This window comes from Trachinotus anak, unplaced genomic scaffold (genome assembly GCF_046630095.1).
Source record: "Trachinotus anak isolate AG129_WGS33_773 ecotype Australia unplaced genomic scaffold, CSIRO_AGI_Tana_v1 ptg000032l, whole genome shotgun sequence".
Taxonomy (NCBI): domain Eukaryota; kingdom Metazoa; phylum Chordata; class Actinopteri; order Carangiformes; family Carangidae; genus Trachinotus; species Trachinotus anak.
The window spans coordinates 7276710-7301061 of NW_027273883.1; the positions used below are offsets into that span (position 1 = coordinate 7276710).

The 24352-nt window shown below is 41.9% G+C and overlaps 1 protein-coding gene across 1 annotated transcript in view; it reads left to right on the forward strand.

Moving 5' to 3' along the window:
- The window catches only part of iglon5 (IgLON family member 5), a 96023-nt gene extending 73895 nt beyond the window's left edge, over positions 1-22128 (forward strand). The window contains exons 2-8 of the mRNA XM_071470067.1: positions 574-652; positions 3682-3914; positions 5843-5962; positions 11785-11916; positions 12186-12306; positions 13428-13579; positions 15126-22128. Of these exons, the coding sequence (XP_071326168.1) occupies positions 574-652; positions 3682-3914; positions 5843-5962; positions 11785-11916; positions 12186-12306; positions 13428-13579; positions 15126-15229 (941 nt within the window). The 3' untranslated portion in view covers positions 15230-22128. The remainder of the gene's footprint in view (positions 1-573; positions 653-3681; positions 3915-5842; positions 5963-11784; positions 11917-12185; positions 12307-13427; positions 13580-15125) is intronic.
- The last annotated feature ends 2224 nt before the right edge of the window (positions 22129-24352 follow it).

Below are 24352 nucleotides of genomic sequence, written 5' to 3' on the forward strand. Positions count from 1 at the left end.
GTTCAAGAAAATGACTTCAAACTGTTTTGAAGTTTGTTTTTTTCTCTCACCCGTGTGTGTCAAACACACCTCACAGATGCCAAGTTTGTACTTCCTCTTCAACTAATGGTTCACAGGATGTGTGTCTGTTCTTGTGTGCGTGTGTGCTTTATTGTAAGCATGTGCCTCTGTTCTGCGAGTGTGTGCGTGCGCGCGCGTGTGTATTGGTAGGCAGGATGAGCATCCCTTCTGTTACCGTTGCTGTCCCTTCATTTCACGCTCCGGCAGCTCCGCGTGAATCCTCTTCCCTTGGCTCATTATCAGTGCTGTTCAATGAACGCGCATCCCACCAGAATGCAGGGTAAAACCAAATCATTATTCAAGTATGGGGGTCAGTGCAGACATTGTGACTCTTTTGTTTAGTATATTTATTACTTTCCCTTCAGAAATAAGTAAGCGGGATGCAGAGCACATCCCAGCCCAAAATGACTTGAGGTAGTCTATCCGCAAACACCTGACCCCAGATTGATGAACACCAGCGGAGCATTTGGTGCCATTACTGGATGCTCATTGGTCTCTTGTTTTTCTTGGCAGGGTCCAGTGTGCACGGAGCGGAATTCGGACACCTGCCGGACAACATTACAGTGCTGGAAGGAGAAAACGTCACTTTGAGGTAACTCTTGATCCTACACCTGCACCTACTAATTACATCAAGAACATGTTTGCTTTTCCCACGCACCTGTGATGCCAGTTTAATTGCCAATTCTCTGTCACATAACTCCCATATTGTGCCATGTTCTCCAGCTTTGTTTTTCCTACAGCTAATTAAATAATAATAATTTTATAAAGTCATACTTTCTGTCTACAGTCACCTTTTCTAGATGTAACAGTCATGACGCACTGGGCGGCTCGGCAGGTGGGCCTCCTCTGCATCTAACCACACCTGCCTAACTGTGTCTGATAAAGTAGAAATCACAGCTGCCATTTGTAACTCGCAAACCAAGCACAAAAACAGCCAACTTGCTTTTTCCCCCCCTCACATGGATGTGACCTGGCTTGGCAGTTATACTCAGCAGTGCAAAAGAAAAAAAAAAAAAAGGAATCCAAGTCAACATTACTTTCATCACCTTTAAGCCTACACCTCTGAGCAAATTCATCTTTTACTCACTTTTTCTCCCTCGAAAGAAAAGTGGGTCTCCCACTAAACCAAAATATATTACTTTGAGGCCAAGTACAGTTCTGTCAGTATTTATAAACATCAACAAATCTTTCTAAAAGTTGGCAAATCCAAAGAACCAAAATGCTGATCTGTCATATTATCAAGACATATAGCCTGAAGCTGTTTGAAGTTATGCAGAAGTCAAATCTATATTTAGAAATCAATTTATTTTGGGGTTTTTTTTATTTTATTATTATTTTATTTAATTTATTTTATTTTTTTTTTTTTACACACAAGACCTTAACTGGAATGCACCCTGGTGCATACATCTGTTCTCTCAGTGTCATCTTTTTCTTCCTTTTACAGTTTGACATTAAGAAAGTTGCGCAGTAGTGCCACATTACAAGCACCTCAGGCATCTCCTCCTTGTTTCTAGTAGTAACAATTGTGCCACATTCACTGGTTTACCAGAGCATAGAACATTTAAGATGTAGTCTACAGTTCCAGTAATTCAATTCCTTCGGCTTTTCACTGCTTGTGACCCCTCGACAAATGTTGCATGAGTCCATAGGGTTTGACCATTTCAACAAACGTTCAATTATTCCGTCTCAGTTTTTGTTTAATTAAATTAAAAACTGTAGCTCATAGATGCCTGAAGAAGTAAAAGAATAAAAGCAATTCAAAAAAGATCCCACGAAGATAAGATACAAGTCTGAAAAAAAAAAAAAGCCTGTTTCTTGGTTTTCTGCTTGGCTTCCCTATAAATCGTCTCAGAACCTCGTAGACTTGGTGTTTTGGATGGGTTCAGACCCCAATTTGGGAGCCTCTCCTTTAAACTGTCCTCAGTCATCCTCTGAGATAAGATTTAACTGCACAGAACTTCCTGTATAGCTTCATCAGTAGAGTTGTGATTGTGTATTTTGTAATAAGATGTGTGTGCAGGTTTAGTCTGCACTGGGCAACAAATAGCTGACAAACAAAAGGCTAAAGAGCTTTATAAATAAACTCCATTTTCATGTAAAATCACTTTTGCCCATGTGGCACAAATACTTGTGTTATGCTTGAGACAATGCTGTTGTGTTGGCTTTGATGCAGGCCATTAAGACGAGGCACATTTGATGCTATTATGGTGCTCATTTCCTCTGGGCTTGCAGTCCTGTAGCAACATCATCAGTGCAGAAGTGATTAATTTTAAAAATAGATTAAGAGAGCATTTGTACACAGAAAATGATTTTTTTTTTTTTAATGCTGGGCTTTCTTACTATATTGTCTCTTTATTTAAACCCACCAGCCACAAATTGAATCGTAATCTAAAGTGTTTTCTTCTTCTTTGCCTTTATTTCATAACCTGTTTGCAGTGGTTTGACCCAAAGTTCATGTGCCAGCCTGAACCATCAGCCCAGTGCCTTGATGCCTGTTTGTCAAAGGCTTCCGCCTGCACTGTGGTTCTTTTGTACGCTGTGGTGGCACTGCCACTGACCTCAAGATCTACCTCAACAGTGATATTTATCCAGGTCATATCAATCAAACATGAGGACAACAGAGGCATATCCTCAAACTAGCTGCAGCTAAGGACATCTAGTGGCCAAGCCAAGAACTTAAGTCACACATTTGACCAGTGGCTCCTCATGAAGCAAAAAAATTAATTGATTTCCTGCTCCTTAATCACCACAGCACTGTTATTTTGCTGCCCCATACCTGTCATTATTTTCATATATGTCTCCATTTATCAGTAGATACATAAAGCACGAGTCCACAGCTACTTCTGGGCATACAGCCAAAGGACATATATCAATACTGTATGTATTTGGGCTGCATTAAGTTTTCAGTGTTATCTTGCAGTCAAAACAAAGAATAAAATTGGTATAATAAAATAAATGATCATGATTGGATTCAAGCTGTTTTTTTTTTTTCTGACTGATCTCTATTTTTATAATTTGACCCATTTTGAATGATGCATAAAATTTTGCTCATTTGTTCTGCGTTACCCAAGAGGTTACAGACAGACAAAGAACAAAAATGTAGGGAAAAGAAAAAAAAAAATATGATTAAATGAGTGGAGAGACATAATGAATGCAGATGCTTCCATACAGAGCACAAGGTTACCAAATGCTTTGATGAGTAAGAAAAATTGATGCGAATAAAAGATGCAGTAGCTGTTTTTCTACCTAATTGAACGCCTATGGGGAAATTTCAACCAAGGTGTTAGATCGTCCGTGCCACCGTTTTCAATACACCAACAGAGGGGTTGTTTTGTGCAGAATGGTGACCCGTGCTTCAGTACAGTCTATTCTAAGGAGCACTGATGCTGTTCTGGTGACACATGAATGCTCAGCACTCTACCAAGACACTTCATGCTGGTTCTTCCTTTAATATGTCACCTGTACCAACTGCTACCTACTGTAATGAATATTTACCAGCCAGGCCAGTCCAAGCCGTTATATGATGTAGCAACCGCCAATTTAACAGTTTTCAATATCAACCCTATCAAAACAGTGTTAAACAGTCCTCTCACCTGTCGCTCACCTCCTGTCCTCTCGCAGATGCCGGATTGACGAGGAGGTGACCCACAAGGCCTGGCTGAACCGCTCTAACATCCTGTTCACGGGGACAGACAAGTGGTCGCTGGACAAGCGTGTGACGCTGGTCAACAGCAACAACAGTGACTTCTCCATCCACATCGACAAGGTGCAAGTAACTGATGAGGGGCCCTACACCTGCACCTTCCAGGCCAACAACAAGCCCCGCATCGCCAGCGTCTACCTCATCGTCCAAGGTTGGCAAGCTGAGTTGAGACGCAATAGGAATCAGTTATGAGTGAAGTGTTCACTGCATCCAGCATAAGTCGTGACTCATTTCCCTAATATATCCAAACTCTGCAGATTTGATTGCCACTTCAGCTGCAAAAGAAAAATTTATATCTATCTCTGTGTGTGTGTGTGTGTGTGTTCATGGTAGTGTTAAAAAAAAAAAAAAAAAAAAAAAAAAAAAAAAAATCTGCTAAATGGTTTGATTATACGTTTCATTATTTATCCAAGCATAGTCCTGTCTATTGGGTGTGATTGAGGTTTGACATCAGGAGAAGCAATTAAGATTTTCTATGGTTATGTTTCAGTGTTGCTTCATGCTTAAAAATGTATGACAGCGGCTTAGTATTTAATGTTTGAGTATTTAAGGTTCAATTCAATTCAATTCAATTTTATTTGTATAGCGCCAAATCATAATATACATTATCTCAAGGCACTTTACAGGGTAAGGTCAAGACCTTACTTTGTTACAGAATAAACCCAACAGTTCCCACAAAGAGCAAGCGCTTGGCGACAGGGGGGAGGAAAAACTCCCTTTTAACAGGAAGAAACCTCCAACAGAACCGGGCTCGGGGTGGGCGGCCGTCTGCCTCGACCGGTTGGGTTTAGGAGAAGATAGAAAGAGGGGGAGGGGGAGGAGAGGGGAGAGAAGAGAGAGAGAGAGAGACCAGGAACAGCTGTGTCGGTAATGGTGTTATCAATAATAATGACATTATTGGTATAGGTTGGTATTTATGGTTCCATCAAGGTGTAATTAGTTGATTTTGTCTTGAAAGCTTGGGTATGGGGCTACAGAAATGCAAGCTGGTGCAGGTGACAGATAACCAGAAAGTCAGTTGCAATCATTTTCATGTGACCTGTAAAGGTTGCTTGTCCTTAGGCAGATCAGATAGATGAGGATGTGTGCAGAGGAAATGAGGTACACAAGGGGCTGTCCAACTGCCTAACTAAATAACTGACAGTGCACACCCACAACTAGGGCTCAGTCATTGAGTCCCCCCCCCCCCCCCCCCCCCCACACACACACACACACACACACACACACACACACACACACACACCCCACCCCCGCAGATTGCAGTTATACATCACCAGCACAATGAAAACTTTTAACAGGATATATTAGGTACATTCCACTGGAGTGAAAACACAGAGGTCTCGCAGCTCACAGGTGGCAGAGACAATGTCTGCTGTGCACTAACAGAGTTTTCACATCACATTGCAGCCAAACAAACACTCGTGTCTGCAGGGGCCAAATCTTGGCACAGATGACCATATATGCCTAATTCCAAGTCGCCTGCAATTTCAGCCCTAGCTTGATATCACACAAAATAATTACACCCTCAAGTCAGTGCATCACGCAGGAGGCAGCTTCTCCGCCACTCCAATCTGCGCTTCATTGCTGCAAGTATTCAACTCCAGCAAGATAGAGAAAAATAGAATCCTTGGTAGATGTTTCGCAAAAATTGTCTCAGGGCCATGCTCATTAAAAACAATGATAATGGGCCATTTAAATTCAAGGGCCATCTTGTTATCAAACTAACTACATGCATAGTGCTCCAACACTTTGTGAGTTTGGGGCAAAATAGTATTCAGGGGTGGTCATTTGCTTAAAAAGTAAAAGAAAAATCTGACTACCACTTAGAAGTGTCTCTTTTCTTTAAAGATCAAATTAGATTAGATGTCAGGAGAAGGAGATTTTAATGCCCATTTTAGAATTCAGTGCATTTTAAGTAGACGGTCAAGCATATTGTTGCACAGTTCACTAAGCACTCAGGCCCAGATCATTAATCAGCTGATGATTGCCTTGTCTGTCTAAGGTGCAGGGATTTGCAGTGTGAAATAAAGAGGCAATGATTTTGAGGTCATATTTTAATAGCATGATCTTGTTTTTCAGTGCCAGCCAGAATCGTCAACATCTCACAAAATGTGTCAGTGAACGAGGGGGAGAATGTAAACCTCTACTGTCTGGCAGTGGGTAGGCCTGAGCCCACTGTCACCTGGAAAGACCAGAAATGTAAGCCACCCTTTCTTGTTTTCTTGTCTTCACATCCAGAGATCTCCTGTTCACAGCTTCACCTTTATCTCCCTGTCTTCACATTCATCCCCAACCCTGTTCTAGCCTTTTATAGTCTTTTTTTTTTCCCCCCTTCCAGCCTAAGCGCTTATCAGCATTCAACTCATGCCCATGTCTTTATCCCCCATTCCTGTGTCATCATTCTTAAACCCAGCTGTTCAGTCTGTCCCCTTCTTAAATTCATACTGCCGGATTTTCCCTATGTCCCAATGTTTTGTCCCAAATAACCACACATTATACGTAATTATCCCCACTGCGCCGCCCGTAATCATCAACATCTGTCTTCATCCACTCTGTCAACCAGCATCACAATGCCAACTGACGCTAACAGCCACTTTTGGCATTAAATCAGTTGTTTTTGTCTCCCGTGTGGAATCAGCTGTAGATCAGGGTGGTCAGGGTGCACAGCTTGATAGAAGTCAGATCCATTTCATTTGATCAGCATTTTATTCTCAATCTGCCCACATCTCTGTCACCATTAATGTCCAAACTCAAGTCAAGTAAGCGGCACGTGGCCTCTAGAGATTGCACTGGTACCGCTGTATCATCTGTTTGGCACATAAGGAAAATTGCTATGTGCTGAATATACCATTCACTGTATTATGACTTTATATTCCTGAGTGCATTTTGCCACTGTAATTATTAGAATTTAAGACAAGATTGTTGCTGCTGTTTTTTTTTTTGTTTTTTTGGGGGGGAAGTGAACTGCAAGCTCAGGAGCTGGAATTAGCATATAATATAAAATATATTGTCATGTGCAATATGAATGCGTGTGCCAAACAGTTTTATAATATCCTGGCTTTAAATTTATTTTTTTTTTTTAACTTTTTAGGTGTTTTGAGGGTCAAATAATTGACTCTTTGTGAGGCTTTTATTGCATCAGTGTCAAAGTACTATTTGTAAATCACACAACAGTACTGGCTGAGTTGTAGCTTGACTATAGCAGCAGCAGCAGCAGCAGCAGCAGCAACAACACTGATCAAATGCGGCAGCGAGACAGCAATAATAAATAGGTCAATGTGAACAACTGTGCAACACTGTAATTATACTGTTAGGCCAATAAAAGCACAAGCTACTGTACTGCTGTACTGACACACAGCTTTGAGCTCGCTCAGAGGTCTGTTCCTCCTCCTCTCTCCTCTGTTTGTCCCTGGGTTAGCCTGCTGCGCATGCAGTGTCCTTCTCTGCACAGTGAGTGTTTGTGAACCTACACAGTACAGTACAGTACCTCAGGCATGGACAAGCCTGGTAGCGATCACTCTCTCACACACACACACACACACACAAAAATAGAGGAGAAAAGAAAACCACGCATGAGCGCACAGCTGCAGCAAACACACAACCTTACATCACAAAGTCTGTGTAGTTGTCCTCACTTGCAAGCCTAAAGAATTTCTCCTCCGTCAGCAGTAATCCTCCCTCTCCACTCCCACCATCTCACCTCTCCTCCCCCGCCCCAATAACCCCTCAGCTCGCAGAGAAAGAGATATGGGCCACATTGCTATTCCATGGGAGTCTCTGCAACCAAGCCATCAGTTGCAGGAGACCAGGGGCAGTGGAGAAGTGGGTGGGGAGGAGTGGGGTGGGGTGGACAAGCCCAAAGAAACAGCAAGAAGCTGCCAGCCATCTGTCCCCATTACTCAGAGACTGCATGGAGAAACTGCAGGGAGAGGGAGGGGGGATGAGGAGGAGAGTGTATGGGGAGGTTGGGTGGAAAATATGTGTGTGTGTGCGCGCCCGCGCGTGTGATTAGGTGGTTCAGTGGGCGGAGCTACTTGGACCCCCTCAGAGGTGAGACAGATATGGAAAAAAAAAATAATAATAATAAATAAAATAAAAAATATATATATATTTTTTTAATTTAAAAAAAAAAAAAGGTCTTTGACGCCTCTGCAACTTCTCCAAACATGTAGATAGTGATGATGCTCTGCAGGAATGTTTGCAGGCCTTCAGATCCTTCATCTTTGCCAAAGCACAGACACAATTTGTTGTACTCATTCAGTTTCACTGGCATCCATCAGTTGACCCACTCAGAGACATACAGGCGTTCTGTCTCATTCAGTTAAATACACCGGTACATCACTACCTTATCATTTGACACCCCATCCATTAAAACACACACAGGCTTAGCATGCTTGTGATGATGGGGAGGAAAAGTGATAGTTTGGTGCACACAAATAAGTCAGAAATATGATGGTAACCATACAGGGTGAATATATGGAAGACTGGTTTTGGGGAGATTGGTTAAATAAGTTGGCAGTTGTGAGGAGGGTTGGATTAAAACATGGTTTGGTCTTGATTCCTTGCAACAAGCAAGTGGTGAGTGGAAGCCAAAAAAAACAAAAAAAAATCCCAAAACACAAACAGGCAGTGAGGACTAGAGGCTCAAAAACCATGGCTATGAAGGCACAGTAGACAATGTGGCAGAGGACTGGTGTTTGTGGGCAGGTATTTGTACTGAGTAAAGTCAGTGAGGTTCAGGTGTGGCTTGTCGTGGGACTTAGGAGCAGGTGTGCAGGGGGATTTGGGGAATCAGGTGACTGGAAAGGGGGAAAGTCTGTAGGCATCAGAGACTGTTTAATTTTTCAGCAGTACAATGTCAGTGCATGTCTTGGCTACAGTGCACGTGTAAGGGGTCCTGATTAAAAATGTGTATGTGCTTATATTAACAGTTAAGGCTGGCAACACACTGTATTTTTGTTATTGTTAACAAAACCATGGAAAGACCAAAACCAACAATGTGTCTCCCAACTTCTCTACCCTGTGGCTCTCAGCCCTGAGCTTGTTTGCTCACACAGACATGAATTTTGAAAACTTGAATAAACAGTTTGATTTAAAGAAAATGTTAAATAATTTCTCACAACAGCTGGGCACTGTTCAGCAAACCTTACAGGAGTAAATATTGTATTTGTTGGGAACTATTTTCAGCTGCGAATTAATACACATTGGTGAGTATTTACAGCAACAGGACAGTGTAGATTGGATTGACTCTGAATAAACTACAGTGCCCATGTTCAGGCTAATGAAGGAACATGTCACACAGTCCCACAGTTTGTCTCATTGATGTTTTTTTAATTTAGTTTTCTGACAACAATGGACATCTGTCACACAGAGGAACAATCTACATGAGGCTTAGGCTACACAGACAATAGGATTAATTCATTTTAATTTGAATTTAATTTTCATTCATTCATATTGGTATCAGCCTCAAAAATCCAGTAATGGTCAGACTCTAAGAGAAAGAACATGTGTGTAACTGAGGGAAGAATGTGGAATAAACTACTCAGATAGAAAGGAAGGAAGTAATTTTAGTCATGTGTGAAGAGAGCCAGAGCAAAGTGGCCGTCCTGTTTCAAATTCAGCTGTAGCTTCATTTAGCTCAACTAACACATTTCAGCCCCTTACTCTTCCAAATGACAGGTTTTACAGCCTGTCAGCCTGTCCATCCTTCTCTGTTTTATCCCAACATCAGACCTCTCTAGTGTTTGTAATGGAAATGGATAAGAGGAGCCGAGAAATCAAGTGCCCTGATGATCTAGTTGGGCTCGAAGTGCTGCCAGGGAAATAGAGCACAGTTTCACTGTAGGGCAGGCCAGAGCCCCTGATCCATTTTCCCCCTTCTCACCCACACACACCCTCCTCTCTTCTCAGGTGCAATCCAACTATCTCTGGTGGTCAGGAGTCAGGCTCCTTCAAAAGCCATAAGTGGTTGATGGAGCTGTATTTTACAGACCATTGTAGGAGTGCCAGGGGCCGGCTGCAGTCAGATATGATCTCCCACCAAAGTGGAGAGAAGTGTGCGATGCAGGTCCAGAGATCTCAGGGGACGCAGAGGGAGGGGAAGAAAGGGTGAGATAGAGGGCTGTTCTGCACTGTCATGTTACATCACACGTACTGTAGGTGCTGGGATTGAGAAGTCAGTGAAAGAACCAACCGCATCAAATAGCAAACTCCACATCTCTCACCGCTTCTCACTCTTTTATGTTGCTGTTTCTCTCTCTTTGCTCTATCTTTATATCTGTGTATCTCTTTCGGTCTCTTGCTCGGTAGGCTATCTCTCACAAATTGCCACTCTGTGTGTGTCTGCAATGCGTTCTCTAGCGCTTGATTGCTCTCATTTTTTATTTTCTTTGTCCTTTTTATTTCCCGGAAGTCAGGTGTAGCAGCCCTGTGTGTAATTTCTGATTCTATCATATCTATGTCACAAGAGGGCTGTATTTATTAGACTAATGGAATGAGTGAATAACACTGCTGCACCCACCCCACCCCAACATCCAGTGCCCGCCTGCACTCGCTCGGATGGCACAGGCTGCCATCACCGCGGTTGTCGCTCACTGCTCAGCCTCTGCCGCAGCAGCTGCAAATAATCGTCTCCAGCTCAGTAGCCGCACTAATAATCCTCCAGTATAATCTTCAATTAGAACCGCCGCACTAATCTCTGACAGGAATAATCGTGGCGTTTAGCTTCCTTTTTGTGTGTGTGTGTGTGTGTTTGCGTCGGTGTTGCTCGAAAATGTGCTTTGGAGCCGTTTGTGTGCTTGTGAGGGGAAGTGAAGGTCCACTGATTGACAGTGGTTGTGTGTGTGTTCGGGGGGCTTTGAGAGGGAAAAGTGAGCAGCAATTTGAGAGCTGGATTTCCTTGTTAGTGGTGAGATTATATATTATGTCGTGTTCCACAGTCTGACTTCTTTAATGGGGTAAAGGGGAGAGAAAAAAGGCCTAATGGTTTTGGAGGCTGTGAGACAGCTGGCTGCTAAGACTTGCAGGGAGGAAGAGTAAGAGGAGGGGGGGGTAACACCCTGACTCTCATTCTTTCTCTGTTCCTACTCTCTCTCTCTCTCTCTCTCTCTCTCTCTCTCTCTGCCACCGTCGATCCAATAACACCACCAACTTCCATTCCCTCACATGAAGGAGCAATAACTTGTAGCTCGTCCATTCACCTCTCTCCTCTGCAGAGAGTCCGTGGCTGTTTGTCGCCCGAGGAAAAAGAGTGAAAGTGCGAGACTGGCTAATTCGGTTTTGGGGGCACCTGGGAGTTTGTCAACATCAAATAACAGCCAAATATTCTTCTCGCTATATAATGTAGTGAACAAGCTGTCACCCCCTGGTGTGTCCACTGCTTGGAAGCAAAGCTTGCAATTTCCCCTGACACTGGAAAAGTAATGGTGTCACTGCTGCCAAACCATGTTTATTTACTTTGTATCATTCGCCAGCTGACCCATTACTGTTGTGAACAAGCCATCCTGAGGCCCTCAGCTTGGATCATGAGACAAATATGATTGAAAATCTTGTTAACAGATGTTTCATTAAGACTTAGAAATAATTTAGCATCATCATTTATTTTAATTTATATGTATCCTTTTTGGGTGAAATTGTATTCTTATTAATATCATGCTGTTGTTTTGTGGTTTCCAAATTAATGGTTCCCTGCAGCAAATAGTAATTTAATTTAGAGTTTTGGCTGACAGCTCATTGCACACTTCATTGCATTAAACATCGATTAGGGTTTTTTTGTTTTTGTTTTTTTTGTATGTAATCTTGCATTGTGATCGATTTCATTCAATAGTCTTATGGATGTTATGATATTTCTTTTCCACCATATCACCCAGCCCTATACTATATGTGTGCATCTGTTTCTCCCCCCATGCTCTCAAATCAACTGCAAGAATGATGCATGTCTGCCGACCCACAATCTTAAATCAGAACGCGTCACCTTCCATTTGCTATATAGTGACCTTTGACATCTTACCTCATGTCAATAGATGGTTTGGTGAGTGAGGGGGAGTTTTTAGACATCACAGAGATCAAGAGGCAACAGGCCGAGGACTATGAATGCATCACCAACAACGGAGTGGCTCCGCCCGATCATCAAAAGGTCAAGGTCACAGTAAACTGTAAGTATCCCCCAGCAGCCCAGTGGTGATAATTCAACTCACACCCAGGCTATAGCACAATGATGTATTAATGGTATATGTAAATACTGTAGATGCATTATTATGTATGAATTCATACATCTTAATTTTGCTCTCTCCGGGGGTTTTTCAACCTTGCGGGACACTGTGGGCTGACCTGACTTGACTTCCCAGCGAAGGCAGATGTATACTAATTGCTGAATTCCCTCCCTCTGTTTGTCCGTTCTTTCCTCCCTTGGTTTCCCTGCCAGACCCTCCCATGATCACAGACATGAAGAATATGCCAGCCCACTTGGGTAAGACAGCCATCTTGCGCTGTGAAGCCATGGCAGTCCCACCAGCCTCCTTCGAGTGGTACAGAGATGATCACAGGTGAGACCAGCGACGAGTGCAGAGCTGGTCTCTCTGATACTCAGACCGCATTCACAGCAAAGCCAGCTGAAAGTTGCTTTTCTCCCTGTGGTTCTTCAGAGAGCATATGTTTTTTCACCCAAAATGCAGCTTTTGGAAAAAACCTCAACACCAAAACACTAAACTTACATTTTAGTATTGACGTTAATTCTCTGTTTGAGCACAGGTTTTTGATAGGCCGTGAACAATGCTGTCGTCGTTAACGTGTATTTTTGCTTTGTGACACTGACATTGATGGGTTGACACCTCAGTGCAGCAGCAGAGGAATAACAGTGTGTCTGCCTTTTGCCAATAAAATTGTCTGACAACAGAAGCCGACAAAATATATTAATAAGAACTTAATAAGAACCAGCTGAGATTCAGAAAAGTAAGCAAGCTGTATCTTTCCCCCTTCATAGGTGTTGGCTGTAATGCACAATTTGCTGTTTGCCAACCAAAGGAGGATGGAGAAGAGATTATTGTTTTGGCATTTCAGTGTGGACAGAGGTCTTTATAAATAAATTGGGAAAAAAAAAAACCTGAAAAACCTAGTCATTTTCACACATTTCTAGCATACTGTGGTCGTAGTCTTGGCTGCTGTCCATTTGTCTAACCTCTGACATTAGTACAGGTCTGAGATAATCATGTATGTTTTTGCCGCCTCTGCAGAATGATTAACTTGTTCGAAACCTATTTTCTCTTTATTTCTTATACATAGTCTGTCCTTACAAGTTTATAAAAGGTTCTGGAGAGCATAGAAGAGTTAGGGTGATTTGGCATAAAGGCAAAGCCAGACACAGAAGTACTTAGACAAGCCTTTGCAAGCCAGAGAGAGCTCTTAATAAAGTATAATGGGCCCTAGCAGGAGGTCTCTGTTATTTATGGACTGTAAGATTTCACTATTAGCACAAGGTGAGACAGTGTGCAGGGGGACTGTGCTGCATGGTCGTCTCTGGAGAAATTGAGGAAAAAAAGCCTCCTCTGAGGGCTGAGTCACTAGGTGTGATGCTATGTTGTCTTATCTCTTTTTCTGTCACACTCTTTTTCTCTTTTTCTTCCTGCTTCCCTCCTTCGCTTTTCGCTTCCCCACCACTGCCACCCAGGCCGGTAGAGAGTGACAACACCCTGACGATCAAAAACGAGAAGACGCGCTCGCTGTTGCTGTTCAGCAATGTGACAGAGAAGCACTTTGGCAACTACACCTGCTTTGCCTCAAACCGTCTGGGTGCTTCCAACGCCAGCATGCTGCTGTTTCGTAAGTTATCACACGGTACGCCGTGCAGGTGCACACACACACGCATGATGATAGAGCGTGCACGTGTCTGCCAGCCCAAGCTTTCACACGTACATAAGCACGCTCAAATTTATCTCATGTGACTATCAATCAACGTGCAGGAGTTTGAACAGACATGACACGCTTCCACAGAACGATACATATGCAATGACACACTGTTTTTCCCTCTTCACCCAATCTCATTTTTGCTCTGCACACAGCGCAGCATTTTCTCAGCCCCCTCCTCCCTCCTTCTCCCCATTTTCCTTATTCTCCGCCCCATTAAAGCTTTGCTTGCCTATATTACCGTCTCTCTCTCTCTCTACCTCTCTTTCTCTCTCTCTCTCTCACTCATTCACGATCTCACCCTCCATCTCTCGTCTATACACATTCCTGCACACACAGACTGTCTCTCTTCCCTGTCCCGTTACCGAAGAAGTTGTCATTTCTCTCCGAAACCCAATTCACATTAACCGTTTAAGCATCCCCAATGAGTGATTTCCTACCCTTCCATTTCCCAGCAATACCCCCCCACCCCCACCCCCCCAGTGCATTCGGCATTACCATCTTAAGTGAGTCCTTCATCTATCCCCTTTCTTCTTTCATTCCTTTACCCATTATCTCGGCCAGTCTCCCTTCAATGACTCACTCTCCCGTCAGACCCATACATCTTCCTGCTCTCTTTTTCCACCAGCGCTGCCACTTCTGTCAGCCTATCTCTCCATCATCTGTCCTTCTGCCTCCTCTTTCCGTCCAAATCTACTCCTGCCATCGTTAGAACACAACAAACCCATTTCTGTTCTGCACCGGCCACGAAAAAAATCCGACAATAATCGGATACTTTTGTGGCATTTCTATTCATACGCTGTCCCTCACTGTCATTGCCTCCCCCGACTTTGTTTGCCTGCTTTTGCACCTCTTTGTTCACCATTTTCAAAGTGCCACATGTAGCCTTTTAACATCAACAACCCACTATCACATCAAAATTGGCACATTACTGTAATTACTCTCAACCAGTGAGCCCATTTCTGAGACCACTGGCAGCCTGCTCTGACTTTCACTTTACATTATTCACTGTGGACTTGTCCAATTTCCAATCCTGATGTAACTTTGTGTCCGAAACATGATTGAATAAGATGATATTGACTTTTGTTTTTGTTTTCTGGAGGATCATTCTCAGGTCATCACTACAGCATTTAATGCTTTGTCACTAACCACAACCAAACCTTTTGACATATGAAAAAAAATCAACACTTTATAAAACCATTTCAGATGGTGGAATGAGTGTAGAACTGTGGGATTATGGGAAATGTAGTTCTAATTTTGATACATTATATCATTAGTGTAAAAAAATTGGCTAACTCATAATTGTTTAAAATAATTATACTCTGTTATCTTAATTAATTTGGTAAATTAATTGTAATGTTTAAAATTTTATGCAAGCACAAACAGAGAACCTTCACCTCTGACAGTGTAACTAAACTTATTTCTCTCCTCTTCTCTCATTTTGCTCTCTCCGTTCATCCAGGACCGGGGGCCATTCAGGGCCGAGGGACCGGTTTACACGCAGGGATGAGTGTCGGCGTGTGTGTTTGGGTTTCTCTCTCCGCTGTTTTTCTGGTGAAGGTGTAAAGATTGAGCTCCATCTGGAATTGTCCCTTAAAGCCCCTGAAAGCTCCCCGGCCCCGCCCCCTCTCCCTCCCTTCCTCCCTCCCTCCCTGCCTCCCCCCCTCTACGGAAGGAAGAAGGAAATGAAATTCTTTAATTACGAACCCATCACTGTGAACAAAAAGAATATGCATTATTCCAGGAGCCATTGAGTCATTGCATCAAACGGCCACATCAACCAACCCCCCCACCCCTCCCACACACACCCAAACCCCCAGCACCCTCAATTCAATTTTGAGGTCAACTCATTGTCATTATCTCTTTCTCACTCTCTCACACTCAGTCTGTCTCTTTCTTTGTCTCCCAGAATGCCTTGCAGATTTGTCTGACTTGGTACCTTCCTCCTCACCCTGTTACCCCCTCATTATTACCACTAGGCTGATGTTGATAGAGAGTGTATATTAATGATTATTGTATCGGTGATCAATGAGAAAATAGATAATCTAACAAATGGACGATCATTTATGTAATATACTACATAGACTAATGACTGATCTACAATGTTTGCCTTATGGAAATTATACATGAAATCACAATATTATGGTGGATATTTATGGAAATGATAATGTGGTACTGGCAGTCATGTGACCTTTTGAAAAATGTCCAATTGGTGGCCATGAGAAATGTCACCCTTTGATCACACACACACACACAACACACACACACACACACACACACACACACACACACACACACACACACACACACACACACACACACACACACACACACACACACACACACACACCTACCATGTATGGCTTTTTGATTTTAACTGTGTAGCAGTGCAGCTGCTATGAATGATGTCAAAATGTATAAAAAAAAAAAGGGTGGGTGGTGATGGCGTCAGTCTTAACTACCCCTTTATGTTATTTGGGGGGGTTTATACCAAGGTTTCGCATGTAGACCCCCTCACTACCCAAACCTTTTTAGCCTCCCCTGCCCCTCTGTTCAACGTGCTGTCTCTAGTCGCCCTTGGCATCGCTATAGTGTTCTCTGCTCCGTGTCACGCCCCCTCCTCCCTCCCTCTTCCTCCCCAGTGTAAATATATGCAGTACAGAGGCCACGCCGGTGACCTCAAGTCGCCTGGCGCCGAACGACATCTCCCATCAGCCTCGACTACGCTCCAGTCTTCTGAAGCAGCAAGAGACTGTCCCGTGGCAACAATATCTTCTGTTTCAAAGCTGCAGCTCCATCCTCTGTGTCGCTTGTTGATAGCATGTACCGGTTAGAGATGTTCCTGTTGTGATACCATACTCCCTACACTCCCTCCCTCCCTGCGCTGTGTCTGTTTTACTCTGCAAGGTTACCTGCTTTTACTTTTTTGGTGTTAATAATACTACCGATGATGATGTTAATAAGTATTTGAATAACTATGAATAGTAATTCCATGTGAGAAAAAAAAAATGAACAAAATCCGATGGTAATGAGCCGTGCGTTGGAAAAATAATTTTTGTACTTTACTCTCACACACATTGAACAACTACAATGAAAAAAACAAACAAAAAAAATGTAAAGTTTTCAAAGTGATGTGCTCTATTTTGCCATGACAAGCTTTTTAAAAACACATTTGAAACAGTCTGAGGGATTATTTCATCCGAGTACAGAAGAGGTGAATGATGATGTAATTTATGATTTGTAACAGTTTATGTATTGGACCCTTTTTTTGTCATGCTGTTAACTGCATCACACACACATTTACAGAATATTTCTCCACTTATCATAGTGTGTCTCCCTCCGACCTGCTAGATAAATGATTTGGATCCATGTCAGTCTCTGGTCATGGCTGTAAGTCAGTTCTTGTTCGGCCAGACCGCAGGGAGATAAAGATGTAATTAGCTGTTACCTGTGGCTGGCTAAGTGAAGGAGCCCGGGCTCCACCTGTCCTTCCTGCCAGCCAATGATGGCCCCCATAAATCAAGCTCAATCCTGCCACTGACAGGAATCCTCTTCAAGGACAACCTCGCCCTGGTGCACCAGTGCTCCCTCCAGTGTGTACCTGTGACATGCAGGCATGGGCACTACAAAACCCCCATGGCACAATTATCCAGCCACTTCCCCTGTACAGCACAAACAGCGGGAGGTAAGCCTGTATTTCAGTGCGTGGCGCTCGTTTTCTCCCCTGAAACACTGTTCCACTCACATGCAGCGACTATATGCAAATTTGCCATAATGAGCCTGCACGGAGAGATGAGTTTACCCCGGCTGAACCCTGACTACTGCGACCTTAAAGGGGAATTTCTCAGTATTGAATCAGTTGTTTGAATGTGTTTTGTTTGATTCTGTTTGAAACCAGCAATAACCCCCTAACTCTACTGTGCAAGAGGTATCAGATATGGTTATAAAGCTGTGGTGTAATATCTGCCATTAACAAGATATATCAAATAAGTCTGTTGTTGTACTTTTACTGTGTACAGTACTCTGCAATGATTGTGAAGCTTTGTTTAAATGGCCCTTAATTTAAAACACTACATGTTGTACACAAAGAGTCTTGCCCTCTGCGATGTATTCGGGTTGTCCCGTGTGACTGACCACACACTGTTTGTGCATGCACCTTGTTGCTCCAAAAATAATGATGGATTCCATTTCAAGCACAAAAGCAGGTCGCTTGGTCAGTGCTTCTTTTTTTTTTCTGACTCAATCACCTTTTCATCCACTCACTGTCTCTGTCTCTCATGCTGCTTTTTTCTTCTGTTTCTTGCTCATATACTTGTCCATGTCAGCATCCCACTGAGTATGTCAGTGGCATATAACATCTGTATGTACATAATCTGTCCTTGATGAAGAAAAAGAACAAAAAAACAGAAGAAAAGACAAAAAAAAACAGACAAAAAAAAATAACATACTGTCATGTTTCTCAATGTGGGTTTGAAAAAAGCACGTCAGTGTTTGTGTATGGGTGGATTTTGAAAAAAAAAAAAAAAAAAACAACAAGCAAACATTGTATGTTGTGTTTGGGGTTTATGGGTAAAGGGTCCAAATACAGGGAAGGGCAATATGATATGAACTTGTAGTGGTGATAAACAGAATGTGAGCATTTGCACAAACAAGCAGCAAAAGAACATGTCTTCATGAGTCATGATGTATGTAAATGAGTCACACTTCTGGTGTCAGAGTGGAGGACTGGAGAGGGTGTGGGCAAGAAGGCAGCAGATCCCCAGGGTGCACAATTTGAGGGTGGATAAAGATGCTGTTGAGAGAGCACCCGCTCTGACGGGCCTGTGGGAGGATACTCTGACAATGGAAATCCAAAAGCTGAGAGCCAGAGGGAGATGGGATGACACTAACCAGACAGTGAACTCTCCATTTAGAGGGAGAAGACAGACAGACGCTCATATTTCCTTTCCTAACTTGAGCACTGTGGTCTTCCCCAGGGGAAGGAGTACCACACACTATTTATGGTTGCACTATGTAATATGAATAGAATTAACATAGCCTTGATCACAAACACTGTCTGGCCTACTTCAAGTGTATAAATAACACCCCAACTGGGGTTCAGTGAGTTTACAGTGATATAAACAAGACGTTTGCTCGGCCCCTAATTACATTCGGCGCACCCTGATGAGAAAATGTTGATTGGCTCCTGCAGCTGAAGGTTATGATAATCTGTTTATAGAATCTTTGTTAACAAGCTGCCATGAAACTGTTGTTTGGAGTTCACAAAAGTAGCATGAATTTCCAGTTTACAGCACATGTTTTTGCTTATGGAGAGATTTAATTAATGGGTTTACACATGTGATAACTGAATAGAAGTATATATATATATATATATATATATATATATATATATATATATATATATATGAATGAATGGCTCTTTTTTCTGTGCAGTGCAGTGTTATGACATGGACTTGAGGAACAGGGATTGTTAAAACACTTTGAAATACATTTAACAGTTTCGGATCACTGTGCCTTTGCTGAGAGGAGTCAGGTAATTAAGCTCTTTAGGGTGTAAGAACCGATACTGCACATAGTTCCTGAACTGTTGCGGTGAAACAGTGAAATAATTATGGTGCTTTAAAGACGAGACTGTAGAATAGCAAAAGAAATGGTAGGTTTGAATGTACCTCTTTCTTCCTTTCACAATGTGGCAGCGGGCTCAGGCGGCCTCTCCTACAACACCCTTGCTTCGTAGAACAGATCCTGAACACACCTTCAATACAGAGTGCAATGGTTAATCAATACATTCGACTGAATGGCTTTGGAATAGAGCAATTTCTCCCGGCCTGCCTTAGCAGGTCCCTAGAAGTTAAATTGATCAAGTGTCTATAGACCAGCCTTAGAACAGAGAGCATAATTCATCATGCCTGATACAAGACACCCCTAATTGCACATCGATTTTAAGCCCTTCTCTGAAACTATTTGGGCGAGCTGTAATGTCAGCTCAGTAAACTGTGTGTTCAGAGCTATGGTTCAGATGCAGGGAATGAAGAATTAATCGTTTGTTTTTCTTTTCAAGTCGATCCAAGCTGGTATTTGTTGTTTGCTTTGCTACATAGTAAAGTGTTAACCGACCTGCTCCACGGGCTTTTACACTGTATGTGCAATTTGTTAGGTGCTGCAGTGTTGCACTATATTTTATTAGTAATGACAGAGATGTAACCTGATCATTTTGCAATGGCGAATGTCAGCAGCTATTGATACTATGTATCTAGAGGCTTGTGCCTGGGTATAAAATACACAAAGCGAAGGTGTGAGCATGCAATACACAGTAAGAAATTATATGTAAGAGGCTATAATTTAATAATATGAGAAATTACCAACGTTGCACACCAGAGTCAGTACACCAAAAAGGATATGCTACGCAGAGTGACTATATATGAATGATTATCACGGCTCTAAATCCCCTGCTCGCGTCCTTTACAGCAAAGCATGCCTAATTCCCATATATTATCCTAATTATCCATTGTTTACCAACTATCTACAGGCTCATTCAGTTCTCATGGGCAAAGTCAATGTTGCAAGTCTATTAAGGCCCAGTACTTTTCCATTACCACAGCTAATGAGTACATTAGTATACAGCATGCTAGAGAGGAGTGCGATGAGGAAAGTCTCCGTAACAGTGAGCACCTCAGGTGTTTGTAGTGACGACGTCAGATTTGTTCATTAAAGAGTCACATGACAGTAGATGTAGCTCTAGATCCAGATTCATTAATTGCAGTTGTTACATAGAGTATGATAGATTGATAGATTAATTGATAGACTAATAAATAGATTCATAGATCGATAGATAGATCGATAGATAGATTGATAGATAGATACATACATAGATAGATAGACAGATTAGATAGAATTTTTAGTGTTGTGTTTTGTGGCAGTAATTAGCTGAAATTAGTCAAGCAGATTCCTGCATATCATTCAGTTCAGGTGCTCTGTATATATTTACAACCTCAGCTTGCAGCGATGATGTTGGTCCATGGAGCCATGAGCCTCGCCCTCTTCCTCACAGATGGCATCTTGTCAATCACTCACCTCTCTAAGAACAGGAGCGTCTGCCTAATTAACAGCGCGCAGTCCTCCACCAGTTGAGCAACGGCAATGTTCGCACCGACCATATGCAACACAATGGAGGCATCTCGCCCACCATGTCTCCCCTAGTCATTAAGTCGCCCACCTCACATCTCCAACATAGAAAGAGTCCCATTACATGGCCTCTCTGAATCACAAGCCCACGCCTGGCATTTTCCTTGTCAATCAACCAAGGGGTAAATATTGGTTGTGGTGCTGGGAACTGACAGGGGAAACTTGGATTTCTTTCAAAAGTGACAGCACCAACTGGTGTTTTTGAGCTGATTTATATTGCAGTTATGAATATGGTAGGGATGCCGGGCTGCGGTGGAGTCACCGATGCAGGCTACAAGTGTCCTATTACTGTGTAAGGGACGCTGGAGGCTGGGGTACATGACAGGATGTATGATAGGGGCTGGTCATGTGCTGAGTGCCTCAAGAGGGCAATAACAGTGAACAGACTGCAGGAACCCTCACTGCAGAGTAATGGAAAATGTCTCATTTGGAAACTAATAACAAATTTTACCAGAAGAGAACCCACCGTGTATAATTGAGGGAATGAGTTGGCTTAGGTTAGTGTTGAATGTGAAACCCATCTCCCTCTCTCTTGCCCCCTCTTTTCTACTTGCTCTCTCTCTCTCTCTCTCTCTCTCTCTCTCTCTCCACACACACACACACACACACACACACACACACACACACACACACACACACACACACAACAGTTTCCTTCATTCTTCCGGTCCTCCGTTTCTATTTGTGTGGCGATAAAATATAAAAAGTTCTGCCCTGCCACCCCTTAGTGCTCCATGTTTGCCCACTCTGCCATTGCTGATATAAGATATAAATGGTGTGTTTGTATGTGTGTGCGTGTATATATGAGTGTGTATATCTGTGCATCTATGTGCAAGTGTGTATTTCGCTCCACAAATGATCATGAGTAATTCAAGGGGCTTCTCATGTGAGCATTAAACAGTATGTGTGCATCTGTATTCTCTGATCCACACAGGGCAGGCGTGTTTGGTTCATTCATAACACAGACCCGAATTACAGGCAGTTGTTACATTTGTCAAAATCTCATCAATGTAAACACACAAGATGGAAAAAAAACACAATGAAAGGAACAAAACATTTGTCTTCCACACTGACAGATGTTCAGTGTTGTGAAGCGATGATTGTACTTTTTGATTCTTTGAGTTGCTGAACTTGTCTCTTCTTTGACTTTTGTTTCGGAGTGTGTGTCTACTTTTTTTTTTTTTTTTTTTTTTTTTTTTCAAAATCCATCAAGTGGAGTTTAAAATGATATCAAATGGAGGGAGACAAAAAAATAAAAACCAGTTTTGTTTTTAACAGAACTCACTGTGTGTGGTTTGTTGCTGGAAGCGGGGCTCTCTCTTGGCCCCTGTGGTTAGAAAGAAGGTGAGCTTGCTCTTTGCTTCCTGCTGAGTGAAGACTCGGCTTTTGTTGTGTTTGCAGGTTTGTCTCAAGAGGTTTTTTTTTTTTTTTTGCCTTTTATTAAAATGTCTGAATGTTTTGTTTGACGAGACACTAACACATTAAATGGTTCATATCAAATTACTTGCCAACAAATGCCTTAAATGCTATTAGTGGATGAAAACTGAAATAATAGAAATGATCTGTAGTCATTACCAATCATTAATATGAAAATGAATCAGTCCTAACCAGTCTGCCTGGGTCCAGGTTGATTAAAACAGTGCTTTCATGTTTTTAGTGTTAATTTCTAGCTGGGTTGCAGCCAGAAATTAGAAACCATATGCACAGAAGGACACTCTTCACTTGCCCTACTCTTGTCATTGACAAACATCTGTGTCTCCTCATCTTCAGTCTTCTTTTATTTAGTCATTAGTTATCAAACTAACTGAAAATGGCTTGGGGAGCTCATATATTATGATAATTTATTATTTTAGTTTTAGTTTAAATCTGTCCAGGGAGACTTTATTTAAGTATAAAGTTGTATTGTGTGAAATAATATATGAATAGCAATACTTTCTGTGTAATATGTAACGTTTCAATCACAAAATGAAAAGTCAGGAAATGTCAGATTAGAGTTTTAAATATTTAAAAGTACATACTGTGTATAGAGCCTTTAGGCGTCCTGGGGGGTTCAGCACCACTTGACTTTGCATAGCACATGTAGTTACTTTCAATGTGGTATTTGATAAGTACATATGCATAAGGCCGGTAAACAGTAGAAGTGGATCTTCTCACCAGATATGTAGATAAAACTTTCTGTCGTTGTTTTCAAAAAAACAAAGTGATAGTCCTTTGAGTCACTGCAATTAGTTTCTACTGAGTGGATTCTCTGTAGTTTTCAATTTACAGTGACAAGTTTTAGGCAGACTCTTTCCCTCAATTGAACTCACATTTTTCAACTCTTGTTTCTTGCTTTGATGATGATGATTACACCTAGCATCCCAAGTTTTCTCCCCCACCCTCCCCAGAGGACGCAGATCTGAATTCATTATACTGCAGCTCATTAGGCCACTCAGGAAATTCATATTTACAGCTGAACATTAGAGAAAATCAAAACAAAATATATCAACACATTCAGTAATGTGCTGCAAATCCTCTAAACAAGAAGAAAGAATGTGTTACTTCTTGTAAACAAACTCAAAATATGGAGTTGTTGTTTTTTCTTTTCTTTGAATGTTCATTATTTTCTCTTGTATCAAGGTTTTGTTTTCCCAGCAATACTTCATTAAAACTCACTTTTTACTAAGATAACTATAAATACAAACCTTCAGTGCCTAAAGCTTTTTGTAAAAACATTACATTAGTTCCTCCAGAAATAGGTAATTGCTTAAAATCAATAGACAAACCAAAATGATCAAAACATTTTTGATCATTTAAAGAGCTTCAGTACAACTGTAGAGGGAAACAGAAACTTGTAGAAAACCTGTAGAGCAATGATGGCAGTAGCACTGCTGCACTGTTCAGTCTGCATGCAGAATGGGTGCCTATTTGTTTGCCAAGATACTGACACATGTAATTTTTTTTCTTAGTTTTTTTTGTTTTTGTGTTGTTTCCCCCCCCCCCGACAGTCTCTGAGATTCAGGTTTCTGTCGATGCATGACCTATTAATGAACCAGAACCTCTAACCATAGAGTGCAACCAAAAAACAAGCTGACGCCAACACATTTTAAAAAGCACAGCAAGGCTTCAGGTTTAAGAGTCCCTGAGAAATGATTTCACCACTCAAGCTTGGAGTAGGGAACAACAGCAGCATAATGGCAAAACTGCCTCACCTGTGTTTGCTTCTTTTGTTGGCAGACCAAGCATCAGGTCAGTCATGGTACAAAATGTCTTGTCTTTGTACAAACTGTGACCCAACGTTCAATTATTGGTATTTAATGATATCTGTTAAACTTATCTTTCCTTTAATTTCATTCAGTTAAAATGTTTTCTGTTGGATTTTGTAATAAAATAACATAGATTTACATTATAACTCCTTAAGAAATGTACCACCTGTGGTGATTCACAAATGTAAGCGAGTAACATTACAGCCAGGGATGGAAAAAAAATCATTGAATCTTGCCTCTCCCTTTAATGAATAAAAGT